Source organism: Microcebus murinus, chromosome 16, assembly GCF_040939455.1.
Source record: "Microcebus murinus isolate Inina chromosome 16, M.murinus_Inina_mat1.0, whole genome shotgun sequence".
NCBI classification, from domain to species: domain Eukaryota; kingdom Metazoa; phylum Chordata; class Mammalia; order Primates; family Cheirogaleidae; genus Microcebus; species Microcebus murinus.
Window position 1 is genome coordinate 70,036,237 of NC_134119.1, and position 19,452 is coordinate 70,055,688.

Sequence of the window (19,452 nt, forward strand, 5' to 3'; positions counted from 1 at the left end):
AGGGCACAGAAGGGATATACATGAACAGCCTACTGAGGTGTGTGTACCCTTAGGGGCAGATCAGCGTCCTTGAGGGCAACCCTGCTCCCAAAAGGGGGCTGTATGCCCAGCCCAGGTGGCAATCCTGCGCAGAGAACCTCCCAGATGGCATCACAGCCAGGGGAGGCCTGATGGCGGGAAGTCTGGCCTGCTGGAAGACGCCCAGGAGTAGCCACGGAGTTGTGGAGGGAGGAAAGGAGCAAGGCCCGCTCTAGACTGTGGGTCTCAGACAGCCCCACCCCCACACACAGACTTTCTGACTGAGTGTGGCCATTCCAGCCCCTCTCTGACAGCTTTTCCTGGAAGCAGAGAACAGAACTATGACCCCTGCTAACAGCATTGGTGGTACCTGAGGGCAGGCTTACCCAACCCAGCTCCACCCAGACTCACTCCCAGACCAGGACTCATTGAGGGGGAGAAAAGGACACACCTGGAAGTCCCAGGGCCCCACTGACCACCTGAGGCACTAGAGTGCCTCTCGAGAGGAACAAGAACTTGATACAAGACCCAAAAGCAACAGTGTAGACTGTTCCTCCGAACAAGCGTCACCTACTGACAAGGAGGACATTCTGAACACCCTTTTCAAGGTACTTACTGACACATCATAAAGGGTGTGGTCGAATCTAACCCACAAACACCACCTACTGGCTCAGAGAATAAACAGGGAGTGCCAATACCCAAATGAAAACCTAAAGGCAAGAAGCAAGAACTGATCGAGATGGGAGAAATCAGCGAAGGAACTCCGGAAATATGAACAATAAAACGGGAAGCACACCCCCAAAGAGGACCAACAGCTCCTTAGAAATGGACACCAACCAAAATCAGGCCACCAAATTGACAGAAGAGGAATTTCCAATGTGGATCATGAGAAAATTCAACGACTTGCAAGAACAACTGGATGACCAACACAAAGAAAACACAAAAAGATTCCAGGAAATGGAACAAAAATTCACTAAAGATATTGAAACAATGAAGAAAACATTAACCGAACTCCTGGAATGAAGAATCAATTCAGGGAACTACAAAACACAGTGGAAAGCCTCAAGCACAGGGTAGATCAAACAAAAGAAAGAATCTCAGAGATTGAAAATAACACCTTCCAATTAAATAAATCAGTAACAGAGATAGGGCAGAGAAACAAGAGAAAAGAGAAAAGCCTACATGAGATGTGGGATTATGTGAAGAAACCTAATGTGAGGGTCATAGGGTTACAAGAAGGGGAAGAAGATAACACTAAAGCGTTGGACAAGCTAGTTGAAGATATAATAGTGGAAAATATCCCAGGCCTTGCTAAAAATCTCTTGATACAAGTTCAAGAAGCTCAGAGGACCCCTGGGAGATTCAATGCAAACAGGAAGACGTCATGACATGCAGTCATCAGACTGACCAAAATATCAACTAAAGAGGCCTTTCCAAGAGCTATAAGAAGAAAGAAGCAAGTAGCATACAAAGGAAAGCCAATCCGAATAACACCAGACTTCTCTACTTAACCGTTACAAGCAAGGAGAGACTGGGGCCCCATTCTCACTCTTCTGAAACAGAACAATGCTCAGCCTATAATTTATTCCCTGCAAAACTAAGTTTTGTATATGAAGAAGAAATCAAGACATTCTCAGATAGCAAACACTGAGGGACTTAACCAAGACAAGACCAGCCCTTCAAGAAATACTCGAAACAGTGTTACCCATGGATTAGCACAATAAACACTCACCAGTGTAAATCTACTCAAAGCTAAAGATGAAAGCCCAGATACCACAATGGCTCAAGAGAGAAAACAAAGCAACAAAGTTCAACCCAACATAATGAACAGAAATCTGTCCCACCTATCAGTTATCTCAATAAATGTGAATGGCTTGAATTCCCCACTCAAGAGACATAGGCTGGCAGAAAGGATAAAAAACACAATCCCAGTATCTGCTGCTTTCAGGAAACACATCTAACCTGCAAGGATGCAATTAGACTAAAGGTAAAAGGGTATACAACAATATTTCAAGCAAACAGAAGCCAAAAGAAAGCTCGCGTGGTGGTGCTGATTACAGATAACTTAGTTTTCAAATCAACAAAAGTAATAAAAAACAAAGGTGGTCAGTATATAATGGTGAAGGGTACAGTTCAACAAGAAGACATAACAATTCTAAATATATATGCACCCAACCTTGGTACACCCAGATTCATAAATCAAACTCTACTGGATCTAAACAAATGGATAAACAACAACACCATAATAGTCGGAGATTTTAACACCCCACTGACAGCACAGGACAGATCCTCCAAACAGAAAATCAAGAAAGAAATAATGGACTTAAACAGAACCCTAGAACAAATGGGACTGACTGACATTTACAGGACATTCTACCCCAAAACCACTGAATATATGTTCTTCTCATCAGCTCATGGGTCATTCTCTAAGATTGACCATATCCTAGGACACAAAGCACGTCTCAAACAACTTAAAAAAACAGAAATTATACCATGTATCTTTGCAGACCACAAAAGAATAAATGTAGAAATCAATCCTAACAGGAGTCCTCATGTCTACACAAAGTCATGGAAACTAAACAACCTTCTGCTGAATGATCATTTCATAAACGAGGAAATCAAGATGGAAATCAAAAGATTCTTTGACCTAAAGACAAAGGTGACACAAGTTACCAAAAGCTGTAGGACACAGTTAAAGCAGTCCTGAGAGGAAAGTTCATTTCCATAAATGCCTATATCCAAAAGTCGAAAAGATCACAAATAGACAACCTAATGAATCGTCTCAAAGAACTGGAAAAAGAAGAACAGACCAACCCCAAACCCAGCAGAAGAAGTGAAATCATTAAGATCAAATCAGAACTAAACAAAATTGACAACAGGGAAACTATACGGAAGATTGATAAAACAAAAAGTTGGTTATTTGAAAAAATAAACAAAATCGACACACCATTGGCTAGACTAACAAAAAGTAGAAAAATCTCTAATATGCTCCATCAGGAACAATAAAGGAGAAATTACAACTGATGCCATGGAGATACAAGATATAATTTATGAATACTACAAAAACCTCTGGAAAATGTGGAGGAAATGGACAATTTCTTAGAAACACACAGCCTCCCTAGGCTCAACCAGGAAGAAATAGAATTCCTGAGCAGACCAATATCAAATACTGAAATTGAAACAGCAATAAAAAACCTTCCTAAAAAGAAAAGTCCTGGACAAGATGGTTTCACACCTGAATTTTACCACACCTACAAAGAATAACTGGTGCCTATCCTGCAGGAATTATTCCACAACATCGAGAAAGACGGAATGCTCCCCAACACATTTTATGAAGCAAACATAACCCTGATACCAAAACCAGGTAAGGATGCAACAAAAAAAGAAAACTATAGACCAATATCCCTTATGAATATAGATGCAAAAATTCTCAACAAAATCCTAGCCAATCGAATCGAGGTGCTTGTCAAGAAAATAATTCATCACAACCCAGTGGGCTTCCTCCCAGGGATGCAGGGATGGTTCAACATACGCAAATCTATAAATGTAATTCACCATACAAAGAGAAGCAAAAACAAACACCATATGATCCTCTCAATAGATGCAGAGAAAGCATCTGACAAAATTCAACACCCTTTTATGATAAGAACGCTCAACAAAATAGGCATAGACGGGGCTTACCTAAAAATGATACAAGCCATATATGACAAACCAACAGGCAATATCATACTGAATGGGGAAAAATTGAAAGCATTCCCGCTTAGAACTGGAACCAGACAAGGTTGCCCACTATCTCCATTTCTATTCAACATAGTGCTGGAAGTCCTCGCTACAGCAATCAGACGAGAGAGCAGAATTAAGGGCGTCCAAATGGGAGCAGAAGAGATCAAACTCTCACTCTTTGCTCATGGCATGATATTATACCTAGAAAACCCCAAGGATTCAACCAAGGGACTCCTTGAACTGATAAATGAATTTGGTAAAGTCTCAGGATACAAAATCAATGCACAGAAATCAGAGGCATTCATATACGCCAACAACCGTAAAAGTGAGAACCAAATCAAAGACTCAATTCTCTTCAAAATAGCAACAAAGAAAATAAAGTACCTTGGAATATATTTAACTAAGGAGGTAACAGACCTCTACAGGGAGAACAACAGACTTCTACAGGGAGAACTATGAAACAATGAAGAAAGAAATAGCAGAGGATGTAAACAAGTGGAAGAATATACCATGCTCATGGGTCAGCAGAATCAACATTGTTAAAATGTCCATACTACCCAAAGTGACCTACAGAGTCAATGCAATCCCTATCAAAATACCATCTTCATTTTTCACAGATATAGAAAAAATAATTTCATGCTTCATATGGAACCAGAGAAGATCCCGTATGGCAAAATCAATCCTAGGCAATAAAAACAAAATAGGAGGTATCAATTACCAGATTTCAAACTATACTACAAGGCTACAGTCATTAAAACAGCTTTTTATTGGCACAAGAACAGGGACATTGACCAGTGGAACAGAGCAGAGAACCCAGATATAAAACCATCCTCATATAGCCCAGTAATCTTTGACACAGCAGAGAAAAACATACACTGGGGAAAAGAATCCTTATTCAATAAATGGTGCTGGGAAAACTGGATAGCCACATGCCGAAGACTAAAACAAGACCCACACCTTTCACCTCTCACAAAAATCAACTCACGCTGGGTAACAGACTTGAACATTATGTGTGAAACTATTAGAATTCTAGAGGAAAACGTTGGAAATATTCTTCTAGACATTGGCGTAGGCAAAGAATTTACGAAGAAGACCCCAAAGGCAATCACAGCAGCAAGAAAAATAAATAAATGGGACCTGATCAAATTAAAAAGCTTCTGCACACCCAAAGAAACTGTCAAGAGAGCAAACAGACAACCCACAGAATGGGAGAAAATTTTCGCAAGCTACACATCCAATAAAGGGCTGATAAGTAGAATTTATTTATTTATTTATTTTTGAGACAGAGTCTGGCTTTGTTGCCCAGGCTAGAGTGAGTGCCATGGCGTCAGCTTAACTCACAGCAACCTCAAACTCCTGGGCTTAAGCAATCCTGCTGCCTCAGCCTCCCAAGTAGCTGGGACTACAGGCACGTGCCACCATGCTCGGCTAATTTTTTCTATATATATATTAGTTGGCCAATTAATGTCTTTCTATAGTAGAGATGGGGTCTCGCTCTTGTTCTGACTGGTTTCAAACTCCCGACCTCGAGCAATCCACCTGCCTCAGCCTCCCAGAGTGCTAGGATTACATGCATGAGCCAACGCACCTGGCCTAGAATTTATTGAGAACTCAGGAATATCAGCAAGAAAAAATCAAACAACCCTATCAAAAAGTGGGCAAAGGACATGAACACAAATTTTTCAAAAGAAGACAGAATAAAGGCCAACAGACATATGAAGAAATGCTCAACATCTCTAATCATCAGGGAAATGGAAATCAAAACTGCAATGGGATATCACTTATCTCCAGTAAGAATAGCCTTTATCAAAAAGTCCCCAAACAATAAATGTTGGCGTGGATGTGGAGAAATAAGAACACTCCTACACTGCTAGTGGGACTCCCTGTAGAGGTCTTTTACCCCCTTAGTTAAATATATTCCTAGGTACTTTGTTTTCTTTGTTACTATTTTGAAGGGAATTGAGTCTTTGACTTGGTTCAGCCAAATCACAAAGTGGTTCAGCCTCTGTGGAAAGCAATATGGAGATACCTTAAAGCAATACAAGTAGATCTACCATGTGATCCAGCAATTCCACTACTGGACATCTACCCAAAAGATCAAATGACACTCTACAAATGGGACACCTGCACTTGAATGTTTATAGCAGCACTGTTCACAATCGCAAAGGTGTGGAAACAACCCAGGTGCCCATCCATACAGGAGTGGATTAATAAAATGTGGTATATGTATACCATGGAGTACTATTCACCTTTAAGACACAATGGTGACATAGCACCTCTTGTATTTTCCTGGATAGAGCTGGAACTCATTCTACTAAGTGATGTATCTCAAGAATGGAAAAACAAGCACCACATGTACTCACCAGCAAATTTGTATTAACGGATCAACACTTAAGTGGACATATAAGAATAACATTTATTGGGTGTCAGGCTGGTGGGAAAAGGGAGTGGGGGCATGAGCAATATATGTAACCTTAACATTTGTACCCCCATAATATGCTGAAATAAAAAAAATAATAATAAAAAAAAAGCAAGTTAAGATGAAATAAAGTATATTAAGAGAAAAAAAAATTTAACCTAAGATAGAAAATGTAAGATAATGAGAAAGTTGTCAAAGATCTTCCCCACAATGGCCTCTGCATCGGCTTTTATCTCTCAAACTCTTAAGACCAGTGATCTCATTCATTCACACTGACATCTCTAAATCAGACTTTTTGTCTGAGCCTCCATTTCACAATCCAATTGCATGCTGCACTTCTTTGCTTGGAAATCTCCCCATCTCATAAAAATAAATCCCTATGTTCCCAGCCAAATTCATTATCTTTCCTCCTACTAACCTATTCTTTCTTCAGATTGTTTCTATTAAATGCTACCACAACTTTCAGTTACTCAGGCTTGAAAATAAAACTGGAAATGCTTTCCTTTTTGATGGTTTATAAACCTCAGAATAATCCTAAAAATTTAGCAGAATACACCTCCCAAAATAAACTCAGTGTGTCTTGGCAAAAGAATATGTGAATAAATAAATGCACAGATCCTTCAATCTAAAAGGAAATTATAACTAGAAAAGAGAAAAAAGTCTAGATTTTTTTCAACAGAATGAAGCAAACTGTGCAAAACTAAAATGCAAGGACAAGGAGATGCTATGACATTTGGACCTCAAGAATATATACAAAGAGAATAAACCAGGGAGCTCATGCTAAAAATGCCTCAATGTTTCTTCCCAAGCCTTGAGCTTTTAAGAAAGACTACCCAGGAAACATCAATTATGAGCTAAAACCTTTCAGAATAGCTAAGCTTTTCCTGGCAATGGTTTCTAACTTCCTGGTTCTTTCACTCACCAGGGCTTGTGCCTCTTGTTCCCTCCTTCTTCACCATCCAGGGCTCTTGTCCTTGCTCCAATAAAGAGATCACATCTGGCTTAGAAACAGAAACTCCTACTTGCAAAAAATAAAACAGGAATTAGCCAAGTCTATAAATCAGATCAAGTTCATAAGTCATCAGGAAGATGGTGACATTACAGGAGGGAGTTAAGGGAAAGGAAGTATTCTAAAGAATGAAGAAGATGAAGTTGCAGGAATAGTGTAAACGAAGCTGTCAATTCTACAAAATTCAACATATTTTGGGAAACAGGTGTAAGAGAAATTTAGTAAAGCACATCAGATGCTTCCTGAACATTACACTAGAACGCAGTCCTGTGTGCACATTCTGAATTATGGAGAGACCTCCTTACCCAGTGAAACCAGGCTCTTATAGTTCTCCAACATCACCTTCCTGTACAAATTCCTCTGAGCAGGGTTGAGCCATTCCCACTCCTCTTGAGAGAAATTTACAGCCACATCCCCAAATGTCACCAAATTCTGAAATGACATAAACACATTCTTGCTCTATTAGTGTTCATGCCCTCACATAAGCCTAGGTTAAAGAGTTAAATTGTCTATACTTTTAAAGAGAAATATATTGCAAACAGCAAAATTTTCTGGCAGTATCTTGGATTCTGAGTAATGCATGTCTAGTAATTGTTAAATAAGTTCTCTTGGTTTAGTTTTGATATTCTGTCATGTAAAGTATACAATTTCAGAGATAATTCTACTGATATAGAAAAGATTTATAACACATACACAAAATTGGACAATAACAGAACACTTTAAACAATCAACTATAAAATATGTTATTCATAATAAATTCCAGAGCATTTCTCAATATGAGGAAACCAGAACACAACAGAGCTTCAAGGAGGAGACAACCCATGAGTTAAGCCTTATAAGATATACAGGGTCTAAGCTGGCATTTTTCCAAACTGTGTACAATAGAATGGTCAATGTTCCATGGACATTAATATGGTTATATAAAAATATATTTGGTGCTTATAACACAGATTTTCTAAAATTAAATATATATGTAATAGAAACAATAAACATGTTTTATAGTAACTTACAAAAATATGCAATAACAGAGAATAATCAGGAAGTTGAGTGACAGATCATCTTATATATGAAGGTATGCCACTGAATTTGTGCTTGGTAGCAAAGGCAATACTTGCCAACCAACTGTCAAAGGGATGAATGTCATGTCACTAATGACACCATATATGTTACATACTTTATAATGAATATTACATATTTTATGTTCCATTTCATTATACATCCCACAATTCCAACCTGAGTCTTTTGTTTTCTGCATATTAAACATTTATTTTACACAAACTCCTTCTCTGTAGATGGTTTTAAATGAATGGAAGATATATGGTTTAAATTAACAGCAGGATTTAGGTTTCAAAAGATATCTGAATCAAAAAGAACTTTGCATACAGAAAATGAAGTTGATCAAAGCCTTTGCCTTCTAAATCTGAGACAGGGTAAATTAAAATAAATTTCTGAATCCATAAAACCAACACCCAGTAAAAAGAGATCAAAGAGGTTCAATAAAAGTTATTTGAGTTTGGGATGCATTTCCTTTGCTATTAAAAATTGTCCTGAGACTCACTGTGTAAGGGGTAATAAAAGTTTATCTAACAGCTCTTGATAATCCCACTAAGTTTCAAAGACAGTTGGTAATTTATTATGCTACCTGAGAGACAACACTAATTTTAAGTGCTATTAATTAGTGAACATTTCAAAGACTGATGATAAAATGTATCAAAAAATATAGCTCTCATTAGAGGAACATACACAATTGTGCATGTCTAACGAGCAAGAGAGTTTTTAAAATGTTATAATACAGGGCCGGGCGTGGTGGCTCACGCCCGTAATCCTAGCACTCTGGGAGGCTGAGGCAGGCAGATTGCTCGACGTCTGGAGTTCGTAACCAGCCTGAGCAAGAGCAAGACGCCATCTCTACTATAAATAGAAAGACATTAATTGGCCAACTAATATATATATAGAAAAAATTAGCCGGGCATAGTGGTGCATGCCTGTAGTCCCAGCTACTTGGGAGGCTGAGGCAGTAGGATTGCTTGAGCCCAGGAGTTTGAGGTTGCTGTGAGCTAGACTGATGCCACGGCACTTGCTCTAGCCTAGGCAACAAAGCGAGGCTCTGTCTCAAAAAATAAAATAAAATAAAATAAAATAAAATGTTATAATACAGTTTTCAAATACTACTACTGCATATCCAATTAAGTATCTTTATGATAACATGGAACAAGACTTCATTTGTTCCCAAAAAATTCAAAATAGATGTTCTTCCTACCAAGATAAATATGGTCTAGACTTGACCAGGGCTTGCTGTGTGGTATGGTAAATGCTCCTTAGCTTTGGTATGTCACAGAGCAAGGCTGACATACAGATAGTATTCAATAATATACACCTTAACAGCTGTACCGATTTGTTAAATATTGAAATACCCCCACTGGCTGGTAAATAGCTACTACACCTGCTAGTGGCTACACCAGATTTCCCCAAAATCCAGCAACTGAAGGTTAATGTCTAGTTTGGCAATGGCTTCCAGGATCCCAGGAATGAAGCAGACTGCTAGGTAAAGCTCTTAAAAGACATTTTTCAGCTGCACACATGAACTAATGGATTCCAGGTTTTGAATGTCTGACATTTTCCTTTCAGCCAATGAGAGCTGAATACCTTTTGAATATTTTAATATTTATTTTGATTTGATAAAAATATACATATGATTTTGTCATCATTAAAGAAAATTAGAAAATAATGAGCAGTATTTCTACCCTCAGTGACCTTTTTCCTTTTTAAGTTAAAGAATTAGAAATCTTCTACCTCCACGCCTACCCCTCTATGTAACCCTACCTCCTAGAAGCAATCACAATTAAGTTAGTATATATTTGTCCAAGTGTTTCCATATACAGATATGTCTATGATTATGTGTATATATATTCACTTACCTGTAACATCACTTTTGTTGGCTGGATAAAATTACACGGTATATATATATGACATCTCTTAGTTGATAACCCCGTGCTTATTTTCAGTTAGGTGAATCTTTATTTTTCACCATGATTCTGCAAAGGTCTTTAATTATTTTCTTAAATTTCTATATATTCTCCTCTCCAATGAAACCATGATTTCCCAAACTTACTTACCCTTAGAAAAATTTTTAAATCACAGTATTTTGACCCAGCAAGAACAGGAATTCATGAAAAAATAATTTAGACTGGGAGTAAAGTACTGACGTGTACCAAAGAAAATCCTAACAGGAGTTCTTCAGGTAGAAGGAAACTAAAGGAAATGGAAGGAAAATGGAAGCAAAGAAACACAGGAAGAAATTAAAAGTCCCCAAACAGTTAACTATAGACTAAATATAATAGTAAGAATATCTTGGAGTTAAATCACTATGTCTTATCCTGTTCAGGAAGTGGTAAGAATACTAATACAAGAGGAAGATTACAGAAGCAAGAAAGATTATTACATAATGAGTAATGAATGCATATTATCTTAGAGTAGCCACTGAAAGAACAATAAAAATTATGTAAAATTAATAAGATAATAAAGGAAAATACCTGATTTAACCAAAGGCAAAAAAGGAGAAATAAAGGAACAGAGAGCAGGTAGAATAAATGGAAAACAAATAGAAATATAGTAGGCTTAAGACACATCTATAAATAATTATATTAAATGAAAATGTACTAAAAACTAATTTAAAGACCAAGATTATCAGTCTAGATTTTTAAAAACCAATGAAGTATATGCTGTTTACAAGAAGCATACTTTGAATATAATCTTTAGAAGCAGACATTCCCAAAAGATGAGCACTAAAATCATCCTGGGAAATTCAATAAAAATGTTTTCTTGGGCCCCTCCACCAGAGACTATGATTCAGGAATTCTGGGGTGGGGTCCTAGAAACAGCGTAAGCTCATAGGCTCTATCTATTTTATACATTATACCCTCAATTTTTTTCCTTCTTCCATTACCAATTCAGGGGCAGAAAAGAAGAGGTGGCTTGCTCCTTCTGTCCTGATCTCACTCACAGATGAGGAATTCATTTCTTTGTTCATTCATATATTTATCTGCCAAATATTGACTGTCTACTACCCACCAGGCACTATTCTAAGAGTCAGGAAGACAAAGGAAAAAAAACAAAGTCCCTGCCTTGTGAAGTTAAAACTCTAACAGAGGAGAAAGACATTAAACATAAGGTCATACAGTGTCAGGTAGTGTTAAATACTGTGACAAAAAATTAAAGAGGGTAAAAGGTGATTAAGAATGACAGGGGTATTAATTGTAGATAAGATGGTCAAAGTAAGCCTAAATTAAGGGGTAATATTTGAACAATAATCTGACTGAAGTGGGACAGCAAGGCATACCAACATGTAGTGGGAAACGAATTTCACAAAAGAGAGGAGCAAATGCAAAAGTTCAGAGACAGGAAGGAGCTTGGCTAGTTTGAGGAACAGCAAGTTCACCAGCATAACTGGAGTTGAGAAAGGTAAAGACTTGTAGAAAATGAGGTCTGGGGTAGTCAGGAACTGAAACACGTAGGGCCTTATAGGCCATGGTAAAGACGTTGAATTTTACTCCAAGTAAGATTGGGAAGCCAATGACAGTTCTGGGCAGTGACTCCCCTGCCACAGAGAATGGGCCACATCACAGTCTCTTCAAAGTATCCTCATTCATTTTCTACCACTCTCTTCGAATCATCACTCAACATCTATGTTACTGGCTCTCAATTTATATTACAACTTTTTACATCTGACGCAGTCACTAACTCCTCCCTTGGCCTCTTTTTCCTCATTTTTAAAACGAGTAACTTGGACAAGATAATCCACAATTTCCTTCCTGGATATATCTTTTTTTTTTTTTTTTTTGGAAACAGGGTCTTGCTTTGTTGCCTGGATTACAGTGTGGTGGCATCATCATAGCTTACTGCAACTTCAAACTCCTGGGCTCAAGTGATCCCTATTCCTCAGGCTCCTGAGTAGCTGGGACTATGGGCATGTGCCACCACAACCCAGCTAATTCTCACTTTACATTTTAAAAGCCTAGGTCTGTGCTATACAGTGTAATAGCTGGCTATTTACATTTAAATTAACTAACATTAACAATTCAGTTCCTTAGTCACACCAGCACATACAAGTCTCCACAGCCATGGATGGTTAGTGACTACTGAAATAAGTAAGACAGTGCAGATATAGAACATTTCTATCGTCAACCATCACAGTAAGTTCTATTGGACAGTGCCACACTAGTTAACTCCAGCATCTTCCTCTTTACAACCATTCTCTATATTTTGTTTTTTTTGTTTTTTGTTTTTTTGTTTTTGAGACAGAGTCTCACTTTATTGCCCAGGCTAGAGTGAGTGCCGTGGCATCAGCCTAGCTCACAGCAACCTCAAACTCCTGGCTCAAGCAATCCTCCTGCCTCAGCCTCCCAAGTAGCTGGGACTACACCATGCCCAGCTAATTTTTTTTTGTATATATATATATTAGTTGGCCAATTAATTTCTTTCTATTTATAGTAGAGACGGGGTCTCGCTCTTGCTCAGGCTGGTTTCGAACTCCTGACCTCGAGCAATCCACCCGCCTCGGCCTCCCAGAGAGCTAGGATTACAGGCGTGAGCCACCGCGCCCGGCCTATTCTCTATATTTTTATCTAGCAGTTTATATGGCTTTATTTTTATATATAACCTGGAGAATAAATTTAACCTCTATGTATTTTCTTCTAAGGAAAATATGAGGAAAATTATTTTTTCTAAATGAATAATCTATTCCTTCGCAGCTTGTTTAAAATAGTATCAGTACATTATCATATAATAAGCAAACTAGTAGACACTCAATTCTATGAAGACAAAGACAGTGTCTATTGTTACTTACCACAGCACATAAAACACAGTCCGTAATAACTTCATGTTTAGTGAATGAATAGACATTTTCCATTCTTATGGAATTCTTATACGTACATTTGTTTCTCAACATTATATGCTTATCTTTTCATGTTTCTTCAGGCTCCCACTCCACACCATTTACTGTTTTCATTATTACAGACTGATGTAGCTTTTTAAAAAAATGTAGATTCTGCTCCTCATTACTCTCTTTTTTCAAAAAGTGTTCTGCTATTTTGCTATATTAATTCTACTAATCTTAAGTGCATAACCTAGAATATCATAACTGTGGCTTGCTACTAACTTAACATGTCCCTAAAAGAGGACCTCATTATTCCCATGGAATCCTACTATTCAAAGCCCACAGAATGCCCTACCATAGCTGACCCACACTTTAGTACACAAGACCCAACACATCCCATTCCTCAAAATCACCTTAAGTTGAGCAAGAGACCTTGCCATATTCTATGACTAAGACTTCCTGCCTGTCTTGCCTTCCTTTCAAACCCAGGTCTACAGAAAAGCTCCATGCTAGCATTTACATCTGAACATAGACCTTGACCTCAATGAATCAAGTTACCACAATGAAGGCTTGCATATCCCACCAATGAGTGTATTTTTACCTGTCGAGAGTTCCTAACACTGAACCCATGGAAGGTACTGAACTATTTCTTGAAAGAAGATGAAAACACTTCCTGTGGGAAAAAAGGAAGATAGCCGGGCTTTCTGGGACATTCTTTTACTGAAGAGGAGGACATAAAGAGCAAGTAAGTCAATGGATGAATGGAACTTTGTTAGGCTGGGGAATTTTAAGAATAGCAAAATGTTCACATCACCTGAAATATCAGTTGAGTATCAAGGAAGAGACAAGAAATGCTTCCTTACCTTAGACATGGCTTTAAGAATTTATGATGGTTCTTCTGTCCTCCTCCTTCAGGTTCCTTTCTGAGGAAAGAGTAGTATCCTGAGAAAGTAAATTGAAGAAGGAAAAAAAAAACAAAACCAAATAATAACATAAAATGCCCTGCTCTGCAGCTCCCAGCATCACCTGCCTAGAAACCCTCCTTTCCTTTTCTTTCCCATTCTCCCTATACCACATAAGTAGATTAGAAGGGTCACTGAACAAGTCATTCACATCTAAATTTACGATTCTTTTCCCTATGTGCTTTAGCTCTTAAGAAAACCATTTTCTTTATGAAAATTAAGAAAATGTATTTCTTAAGAATATTTTCTATGCATAAGTTATTCCTCATTTATAAACAATAACAATTACAGAATGACATTACCAAGTAGGGATTCTTTCACCTTTTACAAATGAAGGCTGTTCATTAATGAAATTTTCCAAAGTGAGAATTGAGCCAAAATGGAAACCAGGTCTGACCTTTTTTTTTTTTAATTTCAGGTTTGATTTTTTTAGTCTTTCCACCAGATAATGATGTTGAAAGGAAATATGTACCCTCCCATTTCTGCAAGGATGAGATAAAACTACAAATTGAATGCCTCAGAGAAAGCATCTTTACACAGAGTAGATATCAGAGGGGCCATGTGGTCTGGAGGACACTGGACCAAAGAGTCAGGACACCAGCTTCTGGTCCTGGCAATGACAAACTTCACCTGAAAACCAATCTCTTGACTTTTCTTCTTAGCGATTTCCTTGGAAAGAGAGAAAGAGGGAGGAAAAGGAGGGGAAGGATGGGCAGGCTATGTATGACAGTCATCAGAACCTTTAAATCACGAGTTCTTTTCCACTATACTTCAATGCCTTGAAAAATAAAGCCATTAATTAAGAAGCAGCATAACTTAATGGTAAGAACTACTAGGTTAGGGATTAGAACGCCTGAGCTCAAACACCTGCTCCATCACCACTCACTAACTATGCAACCTTTGGCAAGTTAGGTAACCACTCCAAATGTGTTTCCTTACCAGTGAAATGGTAACTATTCTCTATTAAATGTTGGGAGCATCCTGAAATGATCCAAATAAAGCATTTAGCATAGTGCTTGGCACATTCTTTGTGCCAAATACATTTTAATCATCAATCACTTATTTTCATTAAGAACATATAGTGGGTCTCCCTTTCCTTTTTCCTCTTCAATTCCTCACATGCCCAAGAGACTAAGAGAGGAATGGAAAGACCTTCCCTGTACACTGGAGAGGGCTAAGGCCCAGCAACCCAGTCTGCTTTCCAGGCGTAATGCTGGGGCTTCTCTCTCAGTTTCTCCCTCTCCAGCTCTCTGGTCTTTTTCCGGCTCTCTTCCCCTCTTCTCTTCTCCCCATCTCCATCTTTTCCTCTTCATCTCAATCTCTCTGTCTCTCCCCCACAACAGCAGTCTCCTAAACCACAGAGCCCATTGGCCTCCTCAAGCAGAACACAGCCTCCCACCCACCCCACAAGCCAGACAGACAAACCACACAATCCTTCACTCTGGCACTTCCCGGGCAGCCTGTGCTCATGGCCCCATGCTATAGCCCACCCTCCACTCACAAGGGGTCATAAAAGGGCACTCTGGGTCACCCTGTCATAGTCAGGATGACACAGCGTTAAGTTATGCAATCTCACATAATCATACACACTGTCAGCTTCATAGTCACACTCATTCTCCCACTCACCATCAAGTGCATTCTCAAACACTGTCAAATAAAGTCTCACATCACAAACTATTCACACAGTCACATACAGCCCCATACAGTTAAACAATCTCACACACTGTCACACAGTCCCACACCAACAGTCACATACTGTTCACACACACACACCGTGACATGGTCTCACACTGTCTCATAGCCTCATACAATCCAAACATAGTTCACACAGTCACCCACACTGTCATATACTCTCACACACTGTCGAACAGTCTCACACACACAGGTCTTACACACAATAACATAGTCTGTCATACTGTTCACACACAGTCTCCCACGGTCTACACACAGTGATACAGTTCTAACACTGTCACCTATTCTCAAACACAGCTTCAAATGGTCAGTCTGACAGGGAGACAGTCTCCCTCACATTCCGAGGCACGGTCTCTCACCATGATACACATTCTCACACACGGTCTCTCACTGTGACACACATTCTCATGCACGGTCTCTGCCCCACACGCGTTCTCCACACGGCCTCTCGCCCGACACGCATTCTCCACACGGCCTCTCGCCCGACACGCATTCTCCACACGGCCTCTCGCCCGACACGCATTCTCCACACGGCCTCTCGCCCGACACGCGTTCTCCACACGGTCTCTCGCCCGACACGCATTCTCACGCACGGTCTCTCGCCCGACAGGCGTTCTCCACACGGTCTCTCGCCCGACACGCATTCTCCACACGGTCTCTCGCCCGATACGCATTCTCCGCACGGCCTCTCGCCCGATACGCATTCTCCACACGGTCTCTCGGTCTCTCGCCCGATACGCATTCTCCACACGGTCTCTCGCCCGACTCGCATTCTGGCGCACGGTCTCTCGCCCGACACGCATTCTCCACACGGTCTCTCGCCCGACACGCGTTCTCCACACGGTCTCTCGCCCGACACTCGTTCTCCACACGGTCTCTCTCCCCACACGCATACTCCACCCGGTATCTCGCCCGACACGCATTCTCCACACGGTCTCTCGCCCGACACGCGTTCTCACGCACGGTCTCTCGCCCGACACGCATTCTCCACACGGTCTCTCGCCCGACACGCATTCTGGCGCACGGTCTCTCGCCCGACACGCATTCTCCACACGGTCTCTCGCCAGACACGCGTTCTCCACACGGTCTCTCGCCCGACACGCGTTCTCCACACGGTCTCTCGCCCGACACGCGTTCTCCACACGGTCTCTCGCCCGACACGCGTTCTCCACACGGTCTCTCGCCCGACACGCATTCTCACGCACGGTCTCTCGCCCGACACGCGTTCTCCACACGGTCTCTCGCCCGACACGCATTCTCACGCACGGTCTCTCGCCCGACACGCGTTCTCCACACGGTCTCTCGCCCGACACGCATACTCCACACGGTCTCTCGCCAGACACGCGTTCTCCACACGGTCTCTCGCCCGACACGCGTTCTCCACACGGTCTCTCGCCCGACACGCGTTCTCCACACGGTCTCTCGCCCGACACGCGTTCTCCACACGGTCTCTCGCCCGACACGCATTCTCACGCACGGTCTCTCGCCCGACACGCGTTCTCCACACGGTCTCTCGCCCGACACGCGTTCTCCACACGGTCTCTCGCCCGACACGCATACTCCACCCGGTCTCTCGCCCGACACGCGTTCTCACGCACGGTCTCACACGCGGTGGCATGGCCGCTCCCGGCGCCAGGTCCGTCCCGGCAGGCCCGCCCGGGCGCGCGCCCGCGACTGCACTCCTCACCGCCGCCTCCCTGCCGGCGGCGACCCCTCGCGCGGTCGCGGGCCGGGCCGGGCCGGGCCGTCTCTGGGCGCCGGCCGCGCTCACAAAGGCGCCGCGGCGCTCGCGCAGGCAGCAGGGGCCGCTGGGAAACCGAGTCCGGGCCGGCGTGCCGCAGAGGATCCCGGGACTGCTCCCCGGAGCGCGGACCGGCAGTCGGACACGCCGCTCGGTTGCGAGTCTTCTCTGCAGCTCCCCTCCACCCCGAGGCCCTTGTGAACCAGAATCTGGACCAGCTGAGCCTTCCGAGGCCGTCTGTTCCACCATCCGCCCAGCCACCGGACCCGCCGCGGCCTCTCAGCGCCGGCTGGGACTGCGCAGGCGCAGCTCTTGGTGGGCGGGGCTGAGGCGCGCACGCGCAGTGGCTGGTCCCGGCTCAGAGTACCCGCCGGGCTGTAGGACCAGAGCTGGGAAGCCGAGCAGGCCGGAGCCCACGGGAGCGGGGTGTGCGGTTAAAGCTGGCTGCCTTTCTGTTTGTTCTTTCTCCGCCTTAACCTTTCTTTTGCCATTTATTGACTGCCTACTGTGTTGGGCACTGTTGTAGGCTCTGGGGACACGGCAGTGAACAAGCAAATATCCCCATCCTCACGGAGCTGACATTCTAATGCGGGAGGAATTCAATAAAAAATAAACATACCGGTACATATTGGGAATACGTATTGTTACATATGGTTTTAAAAAATGTAGGCCGGGCACGCCCGTAATCCTAGCACTCTGGGAGGCTGAGGCAGGTGGATCATTTGAGCTCAGGAGTTCGAGACCAGCCTAGCAAGAGCAGACCCCGTCTCTACTAAAAATAGAAAGAAATTGGACAGCTAAAAATATACAGAAAAAATGAGGCGGGCATGGTGGCGCATGCCTGTAGTCCCAGCTACTCGGGAGGCTGAGGCAGGAGGATTGCTTGAGCCCAGGAGTTTGAGGTTGCTTTGAGCTAGGCTGCCGCCAGAGAGAGCACTCTAGCCAAGGCAACAGAGTGAGACTCTGTCTCAAAAAAAAAAAAAAGTAAGCCCAGCAAGGTGGCGCATGCCTATGATCCCAGCACTTTGGGAGGCAGAGATGGGAGGATCGCTTGAGTCCAGCAGTTTGAGGCTGCAGTGAGCTATGATGAGGTCGCTACACTACAGCCTGGGCAATAGAGTGAGACCCTGTCTCAAAAAAAAAAAAAAAAAGTGAAACACAAAAAATCTCTCTGGCATCTTCTGTAGAGTGTTAAAACCATTTCATGGTTGGTGGTCTTTTATCAGGAAAGAATGCTGATCTCATCCTTAGGAAATAAAGCCTGATGTCAGTTAGTGAGGGAGGGGTAAAATGATGTGCCTGACTTCACATCTCATCATGACTGGGAACTCAGTTTTAAGGTTTCTCTGGGACCCCCTTGGCAGAGGGGTCTGTTCAGGCAGCAGGGGCCTTAGGATTTTATTTTTAGTTCACAAATCTTATGTAAGGTATAACATCAATAAACTTCCAAGTTTTGCAGCCTTTTCCACATTTCACAAATGCATGAAGAGAGTGGGCCTCTCTAGCCTGAAGAAGCTAGGTGGTGATATTTTTCATTTTCAGCCATTATCTCTTAAGCTTCTTCTTTTGGCAGAACCCTCTACAAAGATTGGCAATAGTCACTAAGTGAATCAAAGTTTACTTTGATTTGCATAAAAACCACATTCATCCTACCCACATGGGTAATCAGCAGACAGACGTCTGCCTAGCATATCCAAGTTTAATGTATTTATCTAAGTACAAAATCTTGAGTAATAGAGATAAAATAAGGAATCCTCAAAGAGAGAAGGCAACATTTTGCCCTCGATTGCCACAAAGGAAGATGCAATATATTTAACTTTTCATGGATTAGTATTGAAGCAAATTTAAGTCTATAATCCATTTTGAGTTAAGATTTATATGAGTTGTGAGGTTTAGGTTAAATTTCTTTTGTCCTATTTTTTTAAAAAATTTTTTTGGCTATGAATGTCCAGTTGTTCCAAGACTATTTGTTGAAAAGTCTATACTTCCTCCATTGAGTTGCTTTTGTACTTG

At 41.7% G+C, this 19,452-nt stretch overlaps 1 protein-coding gene across 7 annotated transcripts in view; it reads right to left on the reverse strand.

Annotated features, from left to right (window-relative positions):
* Positions 1–17,758, reverse strand: part of ZNF583 (zinc finger protein 583) — a 36,224-nt gene extending 18,466 nt beyond the window's left edge. The window contains exons 1-4 of one of the 7 annotated variants that reach the window (XM_075993279.1): positions 17,386–17,758; positions 13,908–13,967; positions 7,475–7,601; positions 7,083–7,181 (exon numbers count right to left, since the gene is read on the reverse strand). In XM_075993279.1, coding sequence (XP_075849394.1) covers positions 7,083–7,181; positions 7,475–7,601; positions 13,908–13,916 — 235 coding nt within the window. In that variant the 5' untranslated portion in view covers positions 13,917–13,967; positions 17,386–17,758. Of the gene's footprint in view, positions 1–7,082; positions 7,182–7,474; positions 9,156–13,907; positions 13,987–14,542; positions 16,404–17,296 lie in introns of those variants that run through there. The other 6 variants (XM_012748870.3, XM_012748891.3, XM_012748825.3 and 3 more) reach the window with 6 other exon arrangements.
* Positions 17,759–19,452: the final 1,694 nt, after the last annotated feature.